Source organism: Mastigoproctus giganteus, chromosome 8, assembly GCF_048544385.1.
Source record: "Mastigoproctus giganteus isolate SK-2022 chromosome 8, ASM4854438v1, whole genome shotgun sequence".
Taxonomy (NCBI): Eukaryota; Metazoa; Arthropoda; class Arachnida; order Uropygi; family Thelyphonidae; genus Mastigoproctus; species Mastigoproctus giganteus.
In genome coordinates this window covers 221785973-221812814 of record NC_143582.1, presented here as the reverse complement: position 1 = coordinate 221812814, position 26842 = coordinate 221785973, and the positions used below count along the sequence as shown (strand labels likewise).

The 26842-nt window shown below is 38.1% G+C and overlaps 1 protein-coding gene across 1 annotated transcript in view; it reads right to left on the bottom strand.

Annotated features, from left to right (window-relative positions):
- The window catches only part of LOC150082349 (AP-5 complex subunit zeta-1-like), a 98097-nt gene that overhangs the window by 2841 nt on the left and 68414 nt on the right, over window positions 1–26842 (bottom strand). Inside the window, exons 14-17 of the mRNA XM_090380489.1 lie at window positions 11591–11723; window positions 9985–10158; window positions 6968–7122; window positions 2804–2851 (exon numbers count right to left, since the gene is read on the bottom strand). Of these exons, the coding sequence (XP_090236615.1) occupies window positions 2804–2851; window positions 6968–7122; window positions 9985–10158; window positions 11591–11723 (510 nt within the window). The remainder of the gene's footprint in view (window positions 1–2803; window positions 2852–6967; window positions 7123–9984; window positions 10159–11590; window positions 11724–26842) is intronic.

Here is a 26842-nt window from a genome sequence, read left to right as displayed (position 1 = left end):
TTTAGTTTTATTAAGAATGAGATTTCTACATCTTCTTTAAGTGAATTAAATGTGCAGTTGGAATAGAAGCTAATTCCCCCTTACAAAGGAAAATGCCTTGGCTAGGTTTAGGGGAATAAATGAATAGTCTCCACTCACTTGAACTCCCTAAGGCAGTCATTAACTTTTTTCCTGAGTAAGTTTATAAGAATAGTGTGGGCCCTGAGGTGTGAGGGGGGTTTTTTTTTTTTTAATTTTTTAAAAGTGTATTAATTTGTCTTTATTTTGTTGCCCAATTTTAGAGTGAAATTATTTCAAAAATTAAATCAGAATTTTTTTTTAAGAATTGCAAAAAAAGTTCATCATTACTTTTTTTTGTAATGATGAATGTAATGTGCTATCTTCTACATCTATTTATTTATCATTTTATTCAATTTCATCAACTTGTGGATCCGATTTTCAGAGAATTTCAGGTTTTTTAAGCCAAAATTGGATAACAGTGGCTGACAGGTATAACCTCCTACAATTTTCTTGCTGCTGCCATCCATTATAAACTGTGTCTATAGTTACCTAGAAACACAGATAAAAGATGGCAGCACTACTGGAAGATTTTAAACTACCTTGAAAAATGTACTTCTTATTACTAAATAATAATGTTCATCTCAAAGCCTACACACATAAAATGTGTGTACTTGCAATAAAATAATCCAGAAGCCATACCTGAGAAAGTAATGAAATTAACTTATTCTCATAGTGTTTTGTACCAATAAAATTATGCCCCTGGAAACAATAGGCTTTTGGTTTGGAGTCTTGATCTCAGGATATCTTCAGACGAATTTGAAAATAGATCTTGAAGAATGGCTCAATATGGCAATAGCACGTTTCCAAAATTTGCAAATGTTTTGTACTGTTCATCATTCCATCAACAGGAACGTCACAGGTCCTTTTTCTGAAAACAAGCTCTAAAATATATTTTTTTTAACAGGATATTTAACCATCTATTGAATGTGCTTCACAGAAACCAGTTTTTGAGCATAATGAGAGCATCTGTCTTGAACAATAAAGTGAATCTCATTAGAAAATAGCACTTTCTTCCACTGCTCAGTTGTCCATCCAACATATTTCTTTGCCCAATCCAATGTTTTTTCTTCATATTCTCTGTTAGAAGCTGTTTTTTTTAAGGGAATCTTGCCTTTTTTGATCACCTTCAAAAAGAACTTGGTGTTGGAAGTCATAGACATGAATTCCAACACCAAGTTCTTTTTGAATATCAAAATTTGTTTTCTGTAGGTAAATTTTGATTTGCTTAAAAGGATTGCATCATCTCCAACTGTAGTTTTTTTGCTTTCTTGCACAGGTTCCTTTCCACTTTGGAGACACCAACCCTTTCTCTTTCTTGCATTGTAGAATTTTATTTTCAGTACTCATGCTCACTCCACATGTTTTTGCTATTTCTCTTTAAGCCATTGGTGTGTGTTATATAACATTAAAATTTTTTGTTCTTTGTTGTGATATCCATAGCTGAAACGTGAAAAAATACAGCAAACCACAAATACACTTCAAACCATTAAACTCCTATTAAAATGAGCTAATTATAAGGAAAATTAATTAAAGCAATGCTATTTTATTTAAAATAACAATCTATTCTGAAGTGATAATATAATTTCCTTCCCATAGCTCTCAGCACATAAAACCAATATTTTCTGCATTATAAGTGCTATTTTCCATTAATTTGCACACTACTGTATAATTAAACATTGTGCCAAAGCAATATCCTACACCCACCACACTTCTTTTAGGTTTATTGATAAAAAGATGGATATAAAGATTTCATTGAAATTTTATCAGAAAATTTGGCATCCTCAGAAGTTAGCAGCAAGATTTTCACTCAGCCAAACTGAATTTCTTATTATATATATATATATTTTTTTTTTTGCTTGTTTTCACAATATATGTGATCTCATCCCAAAGAATAACTTAACTAGTATCAATTCTTCACCAAACAATTGTAGAAGGAACAATTAAACAACCTAAGAAAATCATAAATGCAAGCAAGCTGTGCAAAAAAAGGAAACAATAAAACCATGTTTCATGAATTTATAATCAAGTAGATACTTTAAAGAATGAGCTCAGATATATCCCTTACCTCATTCTAAATTTATAAACTAAGAAACAATCAGTCTTTTCAAATACCAGATACATATACCTGACAACACATAGGTAAATGGAGAAAATTTAAAATCCCAAACTACAACAAACAAAAAAGTGTGACTTAGGTCAGTATGCTGCATCTTAAGATGTAGACATGCGAGAACAGCGACAAGATTATTCAGGGGCATTACAGGATTCTTTTACAAATAATGGTTTTTTTTAGTTCTATAAATTGCAATAGCTTCCAGCTACTGCAAAGAATCCTAACAAAGTGTTTAAGGCTTTAAATGGATTGAGTAAACTAAATGCTGATGGCATCTTTACTCTTTCTCAAATGACATATAGGGGGCATAATTTTAAACTGGAAAAGGATGGTTAGAACGGATGTGCAGAATTAGCTTTCAGGCAGAGAGTAACTGAAAGTTGTGGAATTAGCTTTCAGGCAGAGAGTAACTGAAAGTTGTGGAAGTGGGTAGTTTGAATAATTTATATAAAAAAAAAAAAAAAAAAAGAATGGGCAATTTTTCTTTTCACTGATACTGTTGTAAGTTTTGCTTTCGTGCATTGTTTTGCCATTACTAATTCTGATTTTACTTGTTATGCAGAGGGTTAAACAGCTATTAAAGGATTAAGCAAATTACTGTTGTAAATAAAAATAGAGAAAAAAACCTACTTTCCACTTTCAATATCTCTTGGTGGGCTAAGAATAACTGAAGCAACACTAATAATAAAAAAAGAAGAAAAAAATAGTTAATAACTATTTTTTTTTTATAATTCAAAAGTAAGCAATGAAATATTATTTCACAGTTCATGTGACATGTTAAATATTCCTCACTTTATCAAGTTAAAACAAAATTTGGTTACCATATCTAAGACAATGTAATGAGCCTTTAATAATACTTTTCAAAATAGTTGATCCATCCATAGATACCTAAAAGTTGCTGAATAATTACTGAGCCTTTGTTTAAATTAAGCTAATACTATGTAATCTCTCATCTGTTTTGCACTGTCAGTTTGTTACTTCAGCTCTTCAGTGACATTATAAACCAGTTTGGTATTTGGTGCATGGAATTAGCCAGCTGTACCTATTCCCAATCCTTGGTACAGTGTATTGTGAGAAAAACTGACAAAAAATAAAATCCCTAAAAAAAAAAAAAAAAATCCATGCCAGAGAATAAATACAGTACTTTCTCAAATCATAAAAGAGTTCCAAAGCTGTAGTTTATAAATGGGCGATTTTCTGATATACACACAGGTAATGCAAGGATGCAGGCCAATAACAAATTTTAGTCTCATTTTTTGTATTATACTACCATTGAAGAATCTTCACTGCTCAACAAACTTAGTAGAAAATGAGGTGTATCTCGTGCAGCTTGCAATGAAGTGGGACAAAATTCAGTACAGTGGTGTACCATAAGATAACTAAATGAGGAAACAGCGAGAAACATCAGGCAGATATAAGGGACATTTATAAGGGTGTATAAGAATTACCAAAAAAGGTCATATTACAGAAGTTGATATAAGATGCTCAAAAATATGGTCATGTGACATCAGTACAGCGTATGATTCCCTCCAATGGCTAAATGGGCCTGACAGCAGTGAACCACGCTCAATATAAAGGTATCTGTAAGGTGCTGTGGTAAAAAATCCCATTCTTCCACTAGCGCCAACCTTAGCTCACCAAATGACTGAGGAGTTGGCTGTCAGCATGCAATGCAATGCCCAAGGGCATCCCACACATGTTCGAATTTAAGTCTGTGATCGTGTTAGCCATGGCAGTCTTGGATATCTTCAGTTTCAAGATATTCCTCCACCACTTGAGCTCTATGTGCAGTGTCATTGTGCATGAAAAGAAAATCTGGGCCAACTGCATCTCTAAAAAGTCACACATAGGATTTGAGGATCTGTACCTCTGCAGTTACAGTACCACTATTAAAAATACGAAGAGGAATGTGGCCGTTGATTATTATTCTGCCCCCACATGAAAACACCAATAAATGTGATACTATCCCTCCAACATCATTTATCTGATGTTGGAGGGATATTATCACATTTCTCGTTGTCTCCAGATGAAATAATGTCTAGAATTTGTAGGCTAAAATGGGACTCATCAGAGAACAGAACTGTATCCCATTTTTCATGGCTCCGTGACACGTGTTCATGCCACCAGTTTAGACAAGCTCTGTGGTGGTTTAGGGTTAATGGGATACAAACCACTTGAATTGAGCCTTCTTAACACAGTCTGATTGGAAGTGTTTTCACCTGTGGCCGCAACAACCTCAAGAGACAATTGATGGCAGGACATCGTAAGGTTCCATCTTGCTGTTAGAGAGCCAGATAGTGGTCTGTTCTGGCTGACACCCTTGGGCGACCTTAGCCAGCTCTTCTTATAAATGGTTTCTGTCTCGTGAAACTGTTTCCATAGTGCCTAGATGACACTGCATGACACATTAAGCCAACATGCCACCCCTGTCTGGCTGCAAGTCATCCAACAGCTCGCCATCTCAAAGAATCATCTAAATGATGATGGCTTGCCATCCTGATTACTGGAGATGTGGCTATCCCCCTTAGCAAGCCAAAAAAAAAAACAGGAATGAAGTGAGTGGTTGCAACCCATTTTTATTAAGCATTAGGCAATTTGCACAATATGCAGCTCTGTAAGGTGGCAGATCAATTTCTACCGGATACTTGGAATTTGCATGCCAGGATGCCTATTATATCAAATATCCACCTTTGGCAACACTATGCACAATAAAATATTCATGAAAAACATTGTTCTGTTAATTTTGTCGAACAGTGTATTATCCAATATGTGTTGTATTTATATACACTGAGTGGCAACTTTATTAGGTACACTTACCTTTTTCATGAAATGGAGAATTCTTTCAGTAACAGCCTCACGTGGTCATACCATGTGATATAAGGCAGGTGGATATAGGGCTGCTCTATGTGTTGCCATTCAGTGTGAGAATGGGCAAGATGAAACATTTAGGTAACTTTCAACATGGCACAGTAGTTGGCACGAGTATCTTGGAAACTAGAACACTGCTGGGATTTTCAGGTAATACTGTGTTTCGGCTATATTAAGATTGGTCCAATAACCAAAAAAAATACAGCCAATGCCAATCCTGTGGTCGAGAACAGCTCTTTGATGCAAGAGGCCAACAGAAATAACAATCCAGTATGACAGTGGTAACCAAAGAACAATTTCAAAAGATAGAACTTGTACTTTTTATGAAAACCTCAAACACGAGAGGTATTAGAACCTATAGTACTTGGGTTGGAGGTTGAGAAGACTAAAGTTGATATTTGCTGACATTAGACTTCAAATTCTATAGATAAAATTTCAGGAAAAACAGACGAAGGAAGGTTGTTCCAGAAAACAGCAGTTGAATGAATAAACGAGGAAGATGAAAAGTTGGCTCTGTGAGTTTGAAGTTGGACAGTAAATGGATGTTGGCTGGTATTTGGACTGTTTTGAAAGAGAGAGCGGGAATAATAGAAGCCAATTCTATGGAGGCCATGGAAGCATCTGTAGAAAAGGCATGCAGCAGAAACAGAATATCTATGAGACAGAGAGTGGACAGACTCTGTTAGACTAACTGCCCTCTTTTGAATCGAATCTAGAAGCCTGAGAGAGGTTTTGGGAGCACCGCCCCAGATGTGAGAACAATATTCCATGGTAGGGTGGATTTGCAATTTGTTCAGAGTAAACAGCTGTTTGGAAAAAAAGTAATACTGAGAGCAAAAGAGAAAACCAAGTTTTTTAGATGCAGAGGAAGCAATATTTGTAATGTGGTTGTTGTTAGTTTGTTATTTTGGTTTTTAGGAGCATTAGCAGCTAAGGCCATATTGCTCCAGGAAATGCGGTGGTCATTCCCTGACCTTTCTGCATCCTCCATATTTGGTGGTGACGGGCTTGAACCCCGGTCTAATCAAGAAGCGTGTGCTACGCACTGCTGCTCCTTCCCACCTGGCTACGGAGGCGCCATGGTTGTGCCAAGAGAGATTAGAAGTCCGGGTAATCTCCAAAAGAGATATATCATCTTGCATAGAAATCGGAGTGTCACCAAAAGATAAGCATAGGAACAGAAGGATCCTTTTTGTGAGATACAAGACAGTACTGAGTTTTATAAGGATTGAAATCAACTAAGTTGTCTTTGCCCCACTGGAGAATTACCGGGAGATCGGCATTTAAGGAATTGGTAACGGATATTTGAGAAGTTGAAGCTGATTAAGCAGGGCAAGGTTTCTAAAACTGGAAAGTGGAATGCAATGTGCTATCATCAGCAAAATTATGGATAGGATTTCTGGTCAATGGAAGAAGGTCATTAATATACAAGAGGAAAAGAGTGGGGGAAAGAACTGAACCTTGGGGGACACCAGCATTAGTGGAGAAGTTAGAAGACAGAGAGCCATCTACCATCACCCTCAGTGAGCGGTCAGAGAGAAAACTGGATAACCAATTACAAAAAACAGTTGACAAACCATAAGATGGAAGCTTGTTTAGAAGACTTTTATGCACAATCAAAAGCCTTTGAGCTGTCAAGAGCAACTGCTTGTGTTTCACTGAACTTTTCCATTGAATTTGTCCATAGATGGGTAACATAAGCCAGAATATCACCAGTGGATCGACACTGATAGAATCGATACTGGCAATCGTTGTTCAGACGGAAGGTTTCTAGATAGTTTAAGAGTTGGCAGTTAATTGATTTCTCCATTACTTTAGAAGTTATTAGGTGTTTTAGAAGTGACTGAATAGCCCTTAAGACTGTGCTATAATGGATGGAAATAAATTACTGCAGTATAGATAGAGGAATCAAACACATTTACTTACTTTGGGGTTCTGAGTATTGTCAGTAATTCAGCATTTCTGTTTGCCACAATTTTCCAAGCAACATTTCTTTCTCTTGCAGGTGTGTTTAACTGCTTTTCTGCTTTAATCAGACAAAGAAGAGCTCGGGGAACCAAATCCTGACAACGAGTAGCCAGCTACTCAATGATATTAAAATAAGATAAAAATAAATAAGATAATATAAAAAAATTATATATATAAGCTACTCAATGTATAAAATAATGAAGTTTGCACTGATATCAGATTAGTAGGAAATATTAAAACAAGAAGATAAAAGGATATACCAAAATGAGTAGTCTTTATTAATTCAAATGATAAATACCTGACCCCTCATTTTATAAATAGTTATCTTTACTGAAAGGTGGTAATAAAATTATATGCCCAATGTGTGATAACCATTTGCTAGCTCTTAGGCCACATGCAGAGGACTAGAAAATCAAAATGTGCAGCAATTAAGTAGCATGACAAAAAATGGAAGGTCATATATACCTCAGGGTGAAAAAAATGTAGCATATATGCTTTTGGCCAAGAGGAGAACACTAGAAAGGACTCACCATGATGTAAAAGAAAGGTTATTTACATGTATTTATTGCATTAACTTTTGTAATTATCAAATTGAAGCATTTAATGAGCTTTAATCCTAACATAATCATGGTGAGTTCTTTGTCATTGTCACTGGTATCTTTAGCCTAATATACCCTATACTGCTAAAAGTAACCAAACACCTGCATGTTTCCAAGAACCTTTTATTTATTAATACAATACTTAATGTGCTGGGCCACTTCTGGCATTAACTGCACAATGCATCCTTGTCATTAGACTGAACCAATTTCTGATAATAATTATTATCTTAATGATTCCCAGGCATTACTCAAATCCATATACATGTATTGTGTCTGTAAAAGTGTGCATTCACAGCCTGATCTTCATGTGGTGCAGGTTGAAAAAACCAAAATAACTAAGGGGGGAACCCTACTACTTCCACCTGAGATCAGCTAAGTACAGTACATTCTTCAATGAAAAGGCCTTTAGAAATTCCTCCAGTCATTGAGGGAATTAAACTCAGAACTCTCCAATTGGGTGATAAGTGGCAAAACCACTGTACTGTAGTATTTTGGTCTTTCCTCCTTCAAAACAGAAGTCAATTCAGCTACTGACTGCAGGCAAGTTGGCCTGGTCCCAAAGCTAACACTGCAGTTCATCCCAAAGGTGTTCAGTGGGATTAATGTCAGGGCTCTGGGGAGTCCATTGAAGCTTTTATATGCCCATGTCTTCAAATGATATCACTACAGAATGTGCAATATAACATAGTACACCATCGTGCTGAAAAAAAAGAAAAGAGCCCGTGCATTACTGCTATTGCACAGATTGAGTTGAATTGTCTAGAATATCAATATACTGCACAGAATTTGTTCAAGGAATGAAAACTACAAGAAACAATCTCGAACAGCAATAACACCTCTACCAAACTTCACAGTTGGGAAACACACTCTGGTAAATGACATTCTCTAGTATGTCGTGACTCAGTGTTTATCAAATGGTGCATTGGGAGACACTGGTGTACTGCAAAGAGTTAGATGTTTGGCTGAAAATTTGCAATAAATTCATGGGAAATAATCTAAAACATGCTTTTTTAAAGTTTAACAGATTGTAAATGCGATCTGCACACATGAGAATAGTCTATTCTATTATTTTGTAGCAGTGACAAGTGAAAAATCTCTTATGCTTGGCAAGTGTCAAGAAAAAACAACAATAAATAACTTATTCATTCCTTTGTAATTAGTTTACACTTCTCATCAAATATATATATATATATAACTAGATGTAGCCAGTAACATATGCCATCTTTCTGATTATGGCGTAGTTTAATCTAGATCCTTCAGTCTTCACCATTCTTGTTTAGCGGTGATATAATTCTACAACAGTCACCTGTGGTGTCTGTTGTAGAATTATATATGTCTCTATTTGCAGGTGGTTCTCCATCTTCTCCAACAAATATTGCAGCAACCTCCATTTTGGATGTTCGTGCATTATATCGTCTCTTAACCATCTCGTCCAACTGCTGCATTATTTCAGCCATACATCCTTGGTTTGATTGTTTTTCAAGCTGTTTTGTTGTTGCTTGAAAATAAAGTTGTCCATATCCTGGCTTATTTGCCTCGTTTGGATATAGCAGTGAGACCAAATGGTAAATCTGGCCGTGTATTCTAAAACAGTATGGACTATTTCCAGGCAGCGATTTAATCTCTGCACCCATTGATGCAAAAGCCACTGTGAGTTGTACTCTCGTATATGTTCTCTGTAGTTATTTGCTTCACATATATCCCTTGTAAGCAGCTCTCGTAATACAGCACGTGTCTCAGACGGTGGGTCAAGTGAAACTTTTCCATCATGACAGCATTTAGTGTATTTATTCGATGTGTTTAACTCATGTCCCCAATATCTTGCATTGCAGTGCTCACAGATGTAACACATATTTCCTACGTCATACTCTTCACATTAATTAGAGTTTGTTGATTATTCACATCTGGTACTTCTATTTGATTAGTCCTATGGCATTTTGCCCATTTTCTCATTTCCAATCTTGCTTCTCTTTCTTCAATGTTTTCTGTCCGTCTTCATAGTCACAGAATCTCGTTTCAGTCTCTTAGTCTATTAGATCTCTCCTCTAATGTTTCATTAGCATTTCTTCTACATTTTCTCAAAGTTTTTACACACTGTTCAGCCATTTTTACACTTCTTAAAACTTAGAATGGTTTATTAAAATTGAAGACAGACAAAATAAACATACATTGACAGCTTTCAGGCATAAGTTGCCTTTCTTCAAATGCCTGAAAAATTAATAAAGAATGCCCAGTATGGTAGTCATACGAGGTGAATGAGTGCTGACAACAATTAGCAGTTGGAAAATTTGAGCAGCATACCTAAGCATTTTATATATATAGATTGTTTAAGAAGGAAAATAAATAAATTCATTCATTGTTTCTTCATTATCTTACCTGGCTTAATGTAGTCATGGACACACTAAGAAGACGTAAGAATTTCTGATCTGGTGAAATAGATCCTAACATTTCATAGAAAGTTGACTCCAGGCCTTCAAAATAAGCTGTCAAAATTTCTGGTCTGCAAAGATCACTATATGCAACAGATGTATATTCTCCAACAGCATACACCTAAAATAGAAGAAATGTAGGTTTTTGGGATTAATAAAGACACTAGGAACTTTACTACCGAATTTTGTAAGCTATAGTATATAGCTTACAAAAGATAAATACTATAATATATACTATAATATATGATGCATTATCTCTTTTTAGATACTAGAAACCATAATATGCAAGGGTGAGATATGATAAACAGGAATCTTTTTTTACTGATAACTAGTCTTTTATTTTCAAGATAACCTCTATCACAGTTTGGCATCATCCCATCTGTATACCAGATATTTTATACTCTGCTTATCAAAATCAAGTTCCCTGTCCACATCAACTCTTACACACTGTTTTGTCTTGATGACATATGGCAAAATAACATTTTCATCTGTCACAACACTGTCATGTGCACATTCATATTGGGCAAAGGTAAAGCCATGATTTGTCCATTTTTTACATATGTTAGCATGAAGGATGGTGTCAACATGCACTTTTTTTATATGTTGACAAATTTCTGCTTATAGTGGAGATATCCTCCACTATAAGAAACTGAATGAAACTACATTAGATTAGATGACGGTTCATATCTGCTTATCCATTTTTTGGGAAAAGTGATAGCCAGCCAGGAATGGAGAAGTTAGATTGGACCCCATCCTGCATAAAGAGAAGTTGCTGCAAATTTGGTCACTTTTTTATCTGCACTATATGGCAATTTCTGGTTGACTGTGGCTCCTCTTTTCTACTGTTTCCTTGGCATTGTGTACCCACCCTCCCAAAACAAAGCTTCCTATATGAAAAACAGTTTTGTCTGAACACAAGATATTTAAAAGAAGAAATCCAGTGGTGGCTTCCATTGGTTCCCAGCAGATGCACCACAGTTTCCAGAGGAAAATGATGTGACTTTCATTTCAATTCTTGTCTTAGAATCTTCTCCATAGCATGATACTTTATTCCAGTTTCCAGCACACACACAAACTGCCTTATGGATTACTTGGTGGTGCTTCTAAACATTTTTTTTAAATGCCTGAAAATTTTCTGCATACAAAGATTGCACCTCCACCATATTTACTATTAACGACTGATCCTGTTGTCATTAATTTTCATGATATCCTTGAATAGTTTTTGGATCTAATGTTTCATGTCATCCATATTCTGAATGCCACTATCTCTGCACAGCTACTACAGAACCACAGTACTTCATACGTTGAAATAATTTAGGCTCAACTATTTATGCTCAGTTTATTTGCCATTATTTATAAATTGACACTGCACTAAATGACAAACCTCTCTCCATAATGCACATTTAATGATAACTCTATCTCACATACTAATCAAGTAACACAAGTTTCAAAATAGGGAGTGACTTTACAATCACCCTGCGTATATGAAGTGAATTACATATTTCATTGCATAAAATATTTCTATTTAAATATTCCATTCCACATATACTTACAATATGCGTAAAGATCTCAGATGCAATTGAATAGTTCTTAAAGTGGCTGATATATTCAGTCAACTCTTTGTAACAATGAATGGTAACAGCTGGTTGAAGTGAGAACAGTTGAAGCACAGCTTCAGCCAAGACACTGTACAATAAGAAAACAGTTTCAATCAGCAATAATTTAATTAAACAAAACAATTTTATTAATTCCACACTCCAAGCATTAATTCTTTACACAATTTCTGTGCCTTTATAATAAATTATATATAGAACTGATATATATAGTATTTTGGGAAAGTTTATGACCAAGCGTGCTCTACCACAGAAAATACTCAAATTCAAATTTTCTGATTAAAAAATATCTGTAAAATTTTAAAATTAAATTACAAATGTAATTTTTAATTACAATTATGATTATGATTATTTTTCCCTCTGCATTGCAGTAGTGTTTTTTTTGTGCCATATCCATTGTTTATCTAATAACGTATACTTACTTTATTCATATAAGTATATATTAAGTATATATTTATATCAATAATGAAGGCATGATGTATGCAATATAAAGTAGCTCTTGCACAATAAACTATCCCCCAGCAAAAAAAAAAAAAAACATGTATGATGCAAATGACAATTCTAATTATATGAGGTGTGACAATAAAGTTCTCAGACTAAAATAATAAAAAAACACCAAATGAAGTAGCTCAAAAAAGTTTTATTTTTATTCAAAGTAATCACCACATGATTGAATGCACTTATTACACCATTCTGAAACTTTTTGAAAATAGTCGGGGAAGGGGTTCAAACAGATGATGTTCAGTTAGCATTAGTAAACACATATGATGCAAGAAAGCATGCTTATGCAGCATCAGCAAAAAAAAAAAAAAAAAAAAAAAAACCCTCCATTCGTTCCAAATGCCTGTCCAACTCAGCCTTAGGCAGCAACTTCCACAACAAAAGATGGAAGTCTGTTCCACCAATCAACCACCCACTGACTGAAGGCTTGTTTGTTATTTGGTTTTTAGGAGCAACTAAGGCCATATTGTTCCGCGAATGTGCGGTGGTCATTCCTTGACCTTTCCGCATCCTCCGTATTTGGTGGTGACGGGTTCAAACCCCGGTCTAATCAAGAAGCATGTGCTATGCACTGCTGCTCCTTCCCACCTGGCTATGGAGGAGCCCTGGCTGAAGGCAAATTTCATCACATCCATTCTACAACTGTCTTTCCTCAATTTGAATCTATGCTCCCCTCAGGTTCTTAATCTGAGCAAGAGGAAGATCACATCAGCATTCAGCTTGCTCAACCCATTCAAGGCCTTATACACCTCAATTAGATCACTTTTCTGGTGCCTACTCAACAGGAACTGCAATTTGCAGAACTTCAGTTTTTCTTGGTAAGAGAACCCCCTTTGTTCCCCTCACTAACCTTGTTATCCTTCTTCGTACTCATTCTAGCAACTTTACATAACTTCCTAAAATGAGATCTCCAGACCTGTACACAGTACTCTAGGTGTCGACTGACCATTGCCTTGTATAACGGGATAATCACCTCCCTGTCCCTGCTAGCAAAATTCCTATATATCAATTGACAAGACTCCAAGACCTGCCCTGGCAGCCAGTCTGCACTGTAGGGTGAACTTCATATTTGACTGCACAATTACCTCCAGGTCTTTTTCACTTTCCACTTCCCTGAGTGTAGTACCACACAGTTGGTACGTTTCTCTTCAGTTATTGCTACCCATATGCAGTACTTGGCATTTGTCAATGTTAAACTTCAGTTGCCACTTCTTAGCCCATTTGCCTAACTTATCTAGATCCAGTTGGAGTAGCATACTATCTTTACTGTCGTGAACAATCCTGCCAACTTTTGTATCATCTGCAAACTTGGACATTAATCCTGATATACCTTAATCAAGATCACTGATGAATACACAAAACAACAATGGGCCCAGCACCGAACCCTGGGGAACTCCACTAATAACATTTGTGCACGAAGCGCAATGTCCATTGATTGCCACTCTCTGTCGTCTCCTACTCAACCATCCCTTTATCCATTGTAGCAACTTACCCTTAATGCCATACCTCTCCAATCTGTACAGCAGTCTTCCATGTGCAACAGTATCAAAAGCTTTCCTGAAATCCAAGTATATGATATCAAAATTATTTTTGACATTCAGTTCCTTTGTGACGACATCATAGTATCCAATGATATTGGTCAACAAATCCATGATGTGTCTTAACTATTACTGCAGTCTTGTCTAGATGATCCTGCAATGCTTCTTTAACCAGTGACCCCATTATTTTCCCCGGAACACAAGTTAAACTAACAGGTCTATAGTTGCTTGTGTAACCTTTTGAACCCTCTTTGATCCCGTCCACCCCAGGTGCCTACCTTATGTTTAACTTCAACAATTTCTCCTCCACTTTGCTCTCAGTTATTACAAAATCACTTAGCTCCCTGTTAGATTTTGATAAACTTCTGGCACTCCCCTCATTGAATAACTACTCATGTGAATGTAGATGCAAAATACTCATTCAGTTTATCAGCCTGAGCATGATCATCAATAGTCAACCCATCTATGTTAAGTGGTCCAATCTGATTCATCCCTTTCCTTCTGGAGTTTACATAAGTAAACAACTCTTTGCTGTTTTTCTTTACATCCTTTGCCAAAGATTTCTCATAATCTGCCTTCACCTGCCTAACCTCCTTTGTGACTTACTTCATTATAGACAAGCTTATATCTGCCATAGGTTTCTGTGTCATCTGATAATTTATACGTATCCCATACATTTTTCTTCTCTGCCACGAGCCTCATTAATTCATCTGACATCTATTTAGGCCTGAACCTTGAAAAGTATTTCTTAGTTGGAATAAAAAGTCTAGTAGCCTCCAAGATTAAGTCCCTGAAGGCTTCCCATTTAGAATTCAACGTTGGTAACATCATCAGTTGATTCCATTGTACAGAATTCAACAACTGTCTGCGACACTTGTAGTCACCTTTACGAAAGCAAAAGCTCTTCCTTTTAGCCTTGATGGTAGTTACATCTTTAAGTAATTCCCATATCAGTACATTGTGATCACTGTCACCCAGTGGTTACTTTATCTGCAAATTCTTAATGCATGAATAATCACTGCTGATAATCAGACCAAGAGTGTTACTCCCTCTGGTTGCTTCTCGAACATGCTGCTATAGAAAACAGTCATGAAGCATATATGAAGTTTTCTGAGCAGTGCAGATGTTTTGCAAGAGTAGCTCATAATGTCTTGTCAATGATATACAGGAATTTTTCTAGCAGGGATAAGGATATCCCTTTGTATAAGGCAATGGTTAGGCCATACCTTGAGTACTGTATACAGGTCTGGAGGATTCCTTTTAAGAAGGATGTAGAGCTGTTGGAACGAGTACAGAGAAGGGCAACACAAGGTTAATGAATGGAACAAAGGGTTGGTTACTCTTACGAAGAAAGGCTTAAATTTTGCAAATTACAGTGTCTGGAGACTAGGCACCTGAGAGGTGATCTGATTGAGGTGTATAGAGCCTTGAATGGTTTGAGCATGCTCAATGCTGATTTGATTTTTCCTCTTGCTCAGAATAATCGCCTCAGAGGGCATAAATTCAAATTGAGGAAAGACAGATGTGCGGAAGTTTGCCTTTAGCCAGCGGTAGTTGGTTGGTGGAACAGACTTCCATCCTTTGTTGTGGAAGTAGATAGCCTAAATAAATTTAAGGCTCAGCTGGACAGGTATTTCGAACAAACGGAGGGGTGAAGTGGAATTTTTTTTTTTTTTTTGCTGATGCTGCTTAAGCTTGCTTTCTTGCATCATATGCCTCTACTAATGCTAATTATACTCATCAGATTCATTAGGCCTACACACACACCTACTCTCATTTTTCCTTTCCCAGTGCTTACGTCACAACAAACAGACTGAACATTGCATTGTCCACCAACATCAATTGGATGCACTTCCTTAGATTTTATGCATTTCTTAACTAAAAGCATAATCCCTCCTCCCTTCCTGTTTTGTCTATCCTTTCTGTACACATTGTACTCCCCAAATTCCAATTCTGCACTGCTTATATCTGTGTGACACCACGTCTCTGATATCTCAACAATATCTGCCTTGGATGTCTTGACTAGCACTTCAAGCTCATCAAATTTGTTAACTATACTCTTAGCACTGGTGTACATGCAAGTATTGCATTAGCAAAGACACATGATGCAAGAAAGCAAGCTCATATAGCATCAGCCAAAAAAAAAAAAAAAAAAAAAGCCTTATTTCACCCATCCACTCACTCCAAATGTGTGTCAAGTTCTGTCTTGAATCTATTTAGGCTATCAACTTCTTCAACAACAGATGGAAGTTTGTTTTTTTTTTTTTTTTGATTTGGTAGTTGTTGGCACATCGGCTTCTGTGGCCATATTGCACCTCCCAAGGTTTTTGCAGTACTTTGATCCAAGCCCGAGGCGGGAATCGAACCCGCGACCTTTGGGTTGCCGGGCATGGAAGTTTGTTCCAGCAATCACCCACCCGTAAATCTATTCTACAACTGTCTTTCCTCAGTTTGAATCTATGCTGCCTCAGGTTCTTAATCTCAACAAGCGGAAGTATCAAATCAGCATTGAGCATGCTCAAACCATTCAAGGCGTTATACACCTCAATCAGATCACCCCGCAGGTGTCTAGTCTCCAGACACTGTAATTTGCAAAACTTAAGCCTTTCTTTGTAAGAGCAACCCTTTGTTCCATTCACTAATCTTGTTACCCTTCTCTGTACTCGTTCCAGCAGCTCTACATTCTTCTTGAAATAAGGCCTGTAGACAGTACTCAAGGTGTGGCCTGACCATTGCCTTATACAAGGGAATAATCACCTCCTCATCCCCGCTAGAAAAATTCCTGTATATCATTGACAAGACACCATAAGCTACTCTTGCAGCCTGTCTGCACTGTTCAGAGAACTTCATTTCTGCCTGCACAATTACCCCCAGGTCCTTTTCATTCTCTACCACTGTCAGTGTAGTACCACAGAGTTGATACATTGCTCTGGGGTTACTGTTTCTCATATGTAGTACTTTACATTTGCCAATGTTAAACTTCATTTGCCACCTCTCAGCCCATTTGCTCAACCTTTCCAGATCCTGTTGCAGCAGCAGCATAGCATCAGTAGTGTCCTTAACAACCCTGCCAACCTTTGTATCATCTGTAAACTTGGACATTAAGCTTGATATACCATCATCAATATAATTTATAAATACAGAACACAATAATGGACCGAACCCTGAGGGACTCCACTAAGAACATTAGTCCACAATGAGCAGTATCCATTGATTACCACTCTCTGTCTTTCTCCCCCTCAACCCTCCCTTTATCCCTAGCAGCAATTTGCCTCCACTGCCACACTGCTCCAATTTGTGCAGCAGTCTTCCATGTGCAACAGTATCAAAAGCCTTTCTAAGATCCAAATATATAATATCAAAGTAATATCAAAGTTATTCCCTGCATCCAGTTCTTTTGTGACTGCACCATAGTATCCAATCAAATTGGTCAAGCAAGACTTTCCCTTAACAAAACTATGCTGTGTCCGAGCTATAACTGAAGTCTTGTCTAGATGATCCTGCAGTGCTTCTTTAACCAGTGCCTCCATTAATTTTCCTGGAACAGAAGTTAAACTCACAGGTCTATAATTATTTGTGTCAGCCTTTGGGTACCTCCCCTGAGTCCAAAGAAGCTCTCATAATTATAGCTAAGGGTTTGCTTACTTCCTTTGCTGCCTCCTTTAATATAACCGGATAGATCCCATCCACCCCGAGTGCCTTTTTTATGTTTATTCTCAACAATTTCTCCTCCACTTTCCTCACAGTTATTACAAAATCATCTAGCTCAGTGTCAGAGTTTATTCACCTCTGGCATTCCCCTTCCTGAATAACTCCTCATGTGTGAATGTAGATGCAACATACTTGTTTAGTTTGTTAGCCACCTGAGCAGGATCCTCAACTGTTGAACCATCAATATCCAGTGGACCAATCTGATTTATCCCTTTCCTTCTAGAGTTTACATAGGTAAAGAACTCTTTGTTGTTTTTCTTTGCATCCTTTGCCTGCCTAATCTCCTTTGTGACCAGCTTATATCTATCATAGGCTTCCATGTCACCCATTAATTTATATGTATCCCTTTATTTTTCTTCTCTGCCATATGTCTCATTAGTTCATCTGACATTCATTTAGGCCTAAACCTTGAACAATATTTCTTAATTGATATATAAAGCCTAGTAGCTTCCAAGATAAGTTCTTTCAATGCTTTCCATTTTGAATTTGCTGTTGGTCCCACTGTATAGAATTTAAATACTGTCTCAGACCATCGTAGTCACCTTTACGAAAGCAATAACCCTTCCCATCATCTAACTACCATCAGGGGTAAACCCTGATGGTAGTTATCTCTTTGAGTAAATCCCAGTTCAGCACACTGTAATCACTGCCAAATAGTGGTTCCTTTATCTGCAGATTCTTAATGCATGAAGAATCACTACTGATAATCAGATCAAGAGTATTACTCCCTCTAGTTGCCTCCCAAACATGCTGATGTAGAAAACAATCATCCAATAAATCCACAAAAGCCTTGCTAGTGTGTGAGTGAGTGACCAACTAACCCACAAATTCCAGTCAATATCTGGGAAATTAAAATCTCCCATTATAAGACTCTCTGATTTACTGGCCCACTCTATTTCTCTGTACAGTTTCTTATTATACTCATCAGAGTCATTAGGCCTATAGCACACTCCTACTCTCAATTTTGATCTACCAATGCTTTATGTCACACCAAACTGACTCGACACTACACTGTCCAGCAATGGCGACTGGCTTCACTTCCTTGGATTTTATGTTTCTTAACTAATAGTATAACCCCCTCCTCCCTTACTATCTTGTCTATCCTTTCTGTACACATTGTACTCCCCAAATTCCAGTTCTGCATTCCTTGTGTGACACCACGTCTCTGATATCCCAACAATATCTGCCTTTGATGTTTTGAGCAATACCTCAAATTCATCAAATTTATTTATCAAACTCCTAGCATTGGTGTACACGCAAACATACATGCACCTGTTCCTATTCTTAGCTACCCTAACACAACCCATGTGTTTACTTGTACCCCAATGACTCCCAGCAGTCTCTGAAATATGCTGCATCTTGTTTTCCAGGCTGCTGCTCATTCCAATAGAAGCAGTGCAAGAATCACTTTGACCTCTTCCAGTGGCTACTGTTAATCTATTAGTCCTTGTATCTCCCCAAGCTGGCGGTTTTCCAACGCACCTAACACTGCCTCGATAGCATCAGCAAATATTCTTGCACCTTTTCTCTTTAAGTGTATCCCATCCCTGTAGAAGCAGTCTCTCCTGTTAACAAGTACAAACCAGGCTGAAAAAAATTCTATCCCTTGAGCCTTGCACAATCTTTCCAGGGCCGAATTGATCGACAAGGCTCTCATCATATACTCCCTCCTATCGTGTCTGAGTAGAATTGCAGACACTTTCAAATTCAACCCTAATTCACGGTTTTTTTTTCAACAGTGATCTGTACTTGTTAAGTAATTCCCCCGGTCTCCTACTCTTAAAATCATTAGTGCCAACGTGTACAACTATATATCGTGATTATCACCTTGTATAAGGTTATCACCTTATACAAGGTGATAATCACGTCCTTATCCCTGCTAGAAAAATTCCTGTATATCATTGACAAGACACCATGAGCTACTCTTGCAGACTATCTGCACTGCTCAAAAAACTTCATATCTGCCTGCACAATTACCCCCAGGTCCTTTTCATTCTCTACCACTGTCAGTGTAGTACCACAGAGTTGATACGTTACTCTGGAGTTACTGCTTCCCATATGTAGTACTTTACATTTGTCAATGTTAAACTTCATTTGCCGCCTCTCAACCCATCTGCTCAACTTTTCTAGATTCTTTTGCAGCAGCATACTGTCATTGGTGTCATTAACAACCCTGCCAACCTTCGTATCATCTGCAAACTTGGACATTAAGCTTGATATACCATCATCAATATCATTTATAAATACAAAAAACAATAATGGACCCAACACATGCACCTGTTTCTACTCTTAGTTACCCTAACACAGCCCATGTATTTATTTGTTCCACTACGATTCCCAACAGTCCTGAAAATCTCCATTGCCTTGCTTTCCATGCTGCTGCTCATTCTAATAGAAGTGGTGCAAGAACCACTTTTGCCTCTGCCTGCGGACACTGTTAACCTTTTAATCTGTGTATCTCCCCAAGCTAGCAGTTTTCCGACCCACCTAACACTGCCTCGATAGCATCAGCAAATATTCTTGCAGCAGTTATGTTTTTCTTCATCTTCAACATGCTGAAATCTCCTTTCTTTGAGGGCAGTTTTCACCTTGGGAAAGAGGAAGAAGCCTGCTGGTACCAGATCGGGAGAGTAGGGTGGATGGTTGATCTGTACACCATGTTTTGTCATAAATGTCTTCATGACAAGTGCAGAATGGGCAGGGGTATTTTTGTGCAAAAAAGAACCAACTGCTTTTCTTTCGAAATTGAATTTCTTGTGAATCACACAGTTTGTTAAAAAACATGATCGACATTGTCGTGATCCTTTGTAAATGAAACTTTTTTAGGCCTTGGTTAACGTTCAAAATCCTTAGGGATTCTGAACTCTTACACTTTGTCTCTGGGCTGAAACTGAAACATCCAATACTTGTCTCCAGTGATAATACAGTTGAGGTAATCCCAATTATTTAGACAATCAATTTGCAAGTCTGGATGAAGTCTTCGCATGGTGACATTCTTTCTTACTTCTGCACATCTGTGAGACTGTGGTATAAATTCTACACAGACCTTCCTTTCCCTAAATCTTCAGAATTTGTTGGATTGTCTTCTTATTCATATTCAACTCATCTTACATCATTATGAGGATCAAACAACAATCTCTTGCCAAAATTTTCCAACCTTTTGTAACTCTGTCCTCATTTTGAGAGGTTGACAGATGCCCACTTCTTGGGTCATTACAAACATCCTCACTTGTCTTTGAACTGCTTATACCATTCTAACATACTGGTATGACATAACATTTCAACACCATAAACAGTTTTTAACATTTCATATGTTTCTGCTGCAGATTTTCCCAGTTAAAAGCAAAATTTGCTATTCATTCATTGCTCCATTGCAAAATTTTGACATAGAATATTTAATACTACTAAAGAAACTGGTTGTTACTTGCAACTTGTCAATCTACTGGAATCTCTGTACCACCATCTGTTTCCAGAAGTTTGAACTACAACATACCACTTCCGTTTATTTTCAAACTCGTCAAATAAGACGAGTTTGAAATAATCGGCCTTGTAAAAGTATCGGTAAGGGTTTCCACGTGTTCGTAACTACCGCTACCGTTAGTAACTTTCCCGCCATTGTGATACCGTACTAGATATACCGTAGGTTATATACCGTACTAGATAGCGTTAGTTGAACTTCGTTAGCAGTTAAATTGTACGTTTAAATAAATACATATAACGACTTAGATTACAAACGTAATATAATTAATAACATAACATAATTAATTAATAAATTAATAGAATCATGACTCAGACCAGAGCAGCAAAGCAAAAGGTTCAAGCTAATGGAAGTGCTGTGGCTCAGAGCAGAACTGAGGGGGGCAGTTGTCCTCTGACTCACAGCCTTATAAAATGCACTGTTTGCTTGATGTTTGCAGAGCAATCGGGTACGGGACATGATACTGCCAAGGGGGATGTCTTCGTGTGTGCGCGATGCAAGGAGTGTATCGATATCAGGCAACAACTCGGCGTTCTTATGGGCCTATATGAGAGCTTGAAGGACAGGGTGGATGCCCTCGAAGAAACTAAATTGAGGGGCCCATCAAGCTATCAGCTGCCCACATCAACGCCAGAGCTTGCACTTGGGCATCGCGTGACACAGAGACAACCCCCAAGGCAGAATGCGCTGGTCCCGAAGGAACTAGTAGTTGTTGGTGACTCTATTGTCAAGGAAACGGGGAACATGCTTTGTAAAAAAGATAGGTGGAACAGGACCAGGGTATGTCTGCCAGGGGCAAAGGTTGATGACGTTGTAGAGCGAATATCATCTTTTAAGGGCACAAAAGGTGATATAGTTGTACACGTTGGCACTAATAATATTAAGAGTAGGAGACCGGCAGAATTACTTAACAAGTACAGGTCACTGTTGAACAAAAGCCGAGAATTAGGGTTGAATTTGAAAGTGTCTGCAATTCTGCCCAGACACGATAGGAGGGAGTATATGATGAGAGCCTTGTCGATCAATTCGGCCCTGGAAAGATTGTGCAAGGCTCAAGGGGTAGAATTTTTTTCAGCCTGGACTGTACTTGTTAACAGGAGAGATTGCTTCTACAGGGATGGGATACGCTTAAATAGAAAGGGTGTAAGAATATTTGCTGATGCTATCGAGGCAGTGTTAGGTGGGTCGGAAAACTGCTAGCTTGGGGGGAGACAAAGACCAATAGATTGACAGTAGCCACTGGCAGAGGTGAAAGAGATTCTTGCACTGCTTCTATTAGAATGAGCAGAAGCCTGAAAAACAAGATGCATGGTATTTCAGAGACTGCTGGGAGCCATTGCGGTACAAGTAAACACATGGGTTGTGTTAGGGTAGCTAAGAATAGAAACAGGTGCATGTATACTTGTGTGTACACCAATGCTAGGAGTTTAGTAAATAAATTTGATGAATTTGAGGTATTGCTCAAAACATCGAAGGCAGATATTGTTGGGATATCAGAGACGTGGTGTCACACAGATATAAGGGATGCGGAACTGCAATTTGGGGAGTACAACGTCTACAGAAAGGATAGACAGGATAGGAAGGGGGGGAGGTGTTATGCTATTAGTTAAGAAACACATAAAAACCAAGGAAGTGAAGCCAGTCGACATCGCTGGACAGTGCAGTTGTTGTTATTTGGTTTTTAGGAGCATTAGCAACTAAGGCCATATTGCTCCGGTATATGCGGTGGTCATTCCCTCAATGACCTTTCCGCAACCTCCGTATTTGGTGGTGACGGGCTCGAACCCCGGTCTAATCAAGAAGCGTGTGCTACGCACTGCTGCTCCTTCCCACCTGGCTACGGAGGCACCTGGACAGTGCAGTGTGGAGTCAGTTTGGTGTGACATAAACATTGGGAGATCAAAATTGAGAGTAGGAGTGTGCTATAGGCCTAATGACTCTGATGAGTATAATAAGGAACTGTACAGGGAAATAGAGTGGGCCAGTAAATCAGAGTGTCTTATAATGGGAGATTTTAATTTCCCAGATATTGACTGGATTTTGGGGGCTGGTTACTCACACACTAGCAGGGCTTTTGTGGATTTATTGGATGATTGTTTTCTACATCAGCATGTTCGGGAGGCAACTAGAGGGAGTAATACTCTTGATTTGATTATCAGCAGTGATTCTTCATGCATTAAGAATCTGCAGATAAATGAACCACTAGGTGGCAGTGATCACAGTGTGCTGAAGTGGGATTTACTCAAAGAGGTAACTACCATTAGGGGTAAAGGGAAGGGTTATTGCTTCCGTAAAGGCGACTACGATGGACTGAGACAGTATTTAAATTCTATACAGTGGGACCAACTGATGATGTTACCAACAGCAAATTCAAAATGGGAAGCATTCAAAGAACTTATCTTGGAAGCTACTAGGCTTTACATACCAACTAAGAAATATTGTTCAAGGTTTAGGCCAAAATGGATGTCAGATGAACTAATGAGGCATATGGCAGAGAAGAAAAATGCATGGGATACATACAAATTAACACATGACACAGAAGCCTATGATAGATACAAGTTGATATGCAACCAAGTTACAAAGGAGGTTAGGCAGGCGACGGCAGATTACGAGAAATCCTTGGCAAGGGATGCAAAGAAAAACAGCAAAGAGTTCTTTACTTATGTAAACTCTCGAAGGAAGGGGATGAATCAGATTGGTCCACTTGATATTGATGGGTCAACTGTTGATGATCCTGCTCAGGTAGCTAACAAACTAAATGAATATTTTGCATCGACATTCACACATGAGGAGTTATTCAGCGAGGGGAATGCCAGAGGTGTATTCAACTCTAGCAGTAAGCTACAGAATCTTGAAATAACTGGGAGTAAAGTGGAGGAGAAACTGTTGAAGATAAACACAAGAAAGGCACCCGGGGTGGATGGGATCTATCCAGTTATATTAAAGGAGGCAGCAAAGGAAGTAAGCAAACCCTTAGCCATAATTATGAGAGCTTCCTTGGACTCAGGGGAGGTACCCATAGACTGGAAATGTGCAAATGTGACCCCAATTCACAAAGGAGGATCAAAGGCTGACACAAGTAATTATAGACCTGTGAGCTTAACTTCTGTTCCAGGAAAATTAATGGAGGCACTGGTTAAAGAAGCACTGCAGGATCATTTAGACAAGACTTCAGTTATAGCTCAGACACAGCATGGTTTTGTTAAGGGGAAGTCTTGCCTGACCAACTTGATTGGATACTATGATGCAGTCACAAAACAACTGGATGCAGGGAATAACTTTGATATTATATACTTGGATCTTAGAAAGGCTTTTGATACTGTTGCACATGCAAGACTGCTACACAAATTGGAGCAGTGTGACATTGGAGGCAAATTGCTGCTATGGATAAAGGGGTGGTTGAGGGGGAGAAGACAGAGAGTGGTAATCAATGGACACTGCTCATCGTGGACTGATGTTATTAGTGGAGTCCCTCAGGGCTCAGTGTTGGGTCCATTATTGTTTTCTGTATTTATAAATGATATTGATGATGGTATATCGGGCTTAATGTCCAGGTTTGCAGACGATACAAAGGTTGGCAGGGTTGTCAAGGACACTACTGACACTATGCTGCTGCAACAGGATCTGGAAAGGTTGAGCAGATGGGCTGAGAGGTGGCAAATGAAGTTTAACATTGACAAATGTAAAGTACTACACATGGGAAACAGCAACCCCAGAGCAACGTATCAACTCTGTGGTACAACACTGACAGTGGTAGAGAATGAAAGGGACTTGGGGGTGGTTGTGCAGGCAGATATGAAGTTCTCTGAGCAGTGCAGATGGGCTGCAAGAGTAGCTCATGGAGTATTGTCAATGATATACAGGAATTTTTCCAGCAGGGATAAGGAGGTGATTATTCCATTGTATAAGGCGATGGTCAGGCCACACCTAGAGTACTGTATACAGGTCTGGAGGCCTCATTTCAAGAAGGATGTAGAGCTGCTGGAACGAGTACAGAGAAGGGCAACAAGATTAGTGAATGGAACAAAGGGGTGCTCTTACGAAGAAAGGCTTAAGTTTTGCAAATTACAGTGTCTGGAGACTAGGCACCACCGAGGTGATCTGATAGAGGTGTATAAAGCCTTGAATGGTTTAAGCATGCTCAATGCTGATGGGATTCTTCCTCTAGCTCAGAAAAATCACCTGAGATGGCATAAATTCAAATTGAGGAAAGACAGATGTAGGACAGACGTGCGGAAATTTGCCTTTAGCCAGCGGGTGGTTGGTTGGTGGAACAGACTTCCATCCCTTGTGGTGGAGGTTGATAGCCTAAATAAGTTTAAGGCTCAGCTGGACAGGTATTTTGAACGAACAGAGGGGTGAAGTGGAAGTGGTTTTTTTTTTTTTTTTTTTGGCTGATGCTGCATAAGCTTGCTTTCTTGCATCAAATGCCTCTACTAATGCTAATGCTAAAGACTGTAACAGCACCAGTCTGGGAACTTTATTACCACTCTTCATAATTATTAAACTTATTAATGCCTCAATTCCTCTTTAAATAATGAATACTATCTTAGCTCTGATGAAACAATTATACAAACTCTTCATTTAGAAAAAATTTACACAAGCTCAGGTACTGACCCAATTATTTAGACCACCTTTGTGCTTCTCTTTGAGAATGTACAAGATAGAGTCACACACTGGCTGTAGCAGTCCTGGGATAAAGTACACACGTTGCAGCACAGCCCAGTTATTGTCACAAAAAATGTACTGCTCATTGTTAACTGTTCTGCTAGTATACTAGCAGGCTGAAATAAAACAGTGATGATGAAGGTGTAAATTCCTCTGTCCCTGACCATATATAGAGTACGGATAGAAATTTAAATAAGTTGACCTAATAAGAAAGGATAAAATAGAAAAGATATCTCATTCACATTAGATAATATCAGAAAAAATTAACAGGAGAGACTGTTTTTACAGGGAGGGAATACACTTGAATAGAAGGGGTGCAAGAATATTTGCTGATGCTATTGAGGCAGTGAGCTGTAAATACATGGGCTGTGTTAGGGTAACTAAGATTAAGAACATGTGCATGTATGCTTGCATGTACACTAATGCTAGGAGCATTGTAAATAAATTTGATGAATTTGAAGTACTGATTAAGTCGCCAAATGCGGACAATGTAGGAATAGCAGAAATATGGTTTCATATTTCTGCTATTCCTACATATTTCATATTTGAATATGGTGAGTACAGCAAATACAGGAAGGACAGATAGGATAGGACGGAGGGGTTATGCTCTTATTTAAGAAGCATATTAAATCTAAGGCAATGCATCCAGTTGACAAGGGTGATGGGTGTAATGTTGAGTCAGTTTTCCCAGTGATATAAGCACTGGGAAAACAACGTTGAGAGTAGGAGTGTGTTATAGGCCTAATGGATTGTGATGAGTATACCAAACAGCTATACAGAGAAATAGAGTGGGCCAGCAAATCAAAATGTCTCACAGTGGGGATTTAACTTTCCAGATGACTGGAATTTGTGAATTGGTCACTCACACTCTAGCAAGACTTTTCTTGGATGACTGTTTTCTACAGCAATATGTTAGAGAGGCAACAAGAGAAAGCAATACTCTTGATTTGGTTATCAGCAGTGATTCTTCATGCATTAAGAATCTGCAAATAAAAGATGCACTGAATGGCAGCAAGCACAGTGTACTAATTTAATTAAAGACACTGTCAAGGGTAAAAAGAAAGGCTTTTGCTTTCATAACGGTTGACTACAGAGATCTCAGACAGCAGTTTTTAAATACTGTGCAATGGGACCAACTGATGATGTTACCAACAGCAAATTCTAAATGGGAAGTATTAACGGAAGTAATCAAAGAAGCTATTAGGCTTTTGATACCAATAAAAAATTACCATTCAAGGTAATTTGAATGGTAATTTTTTTGGCCTAAATGGATGTCAGATGAACTATTGAGACACA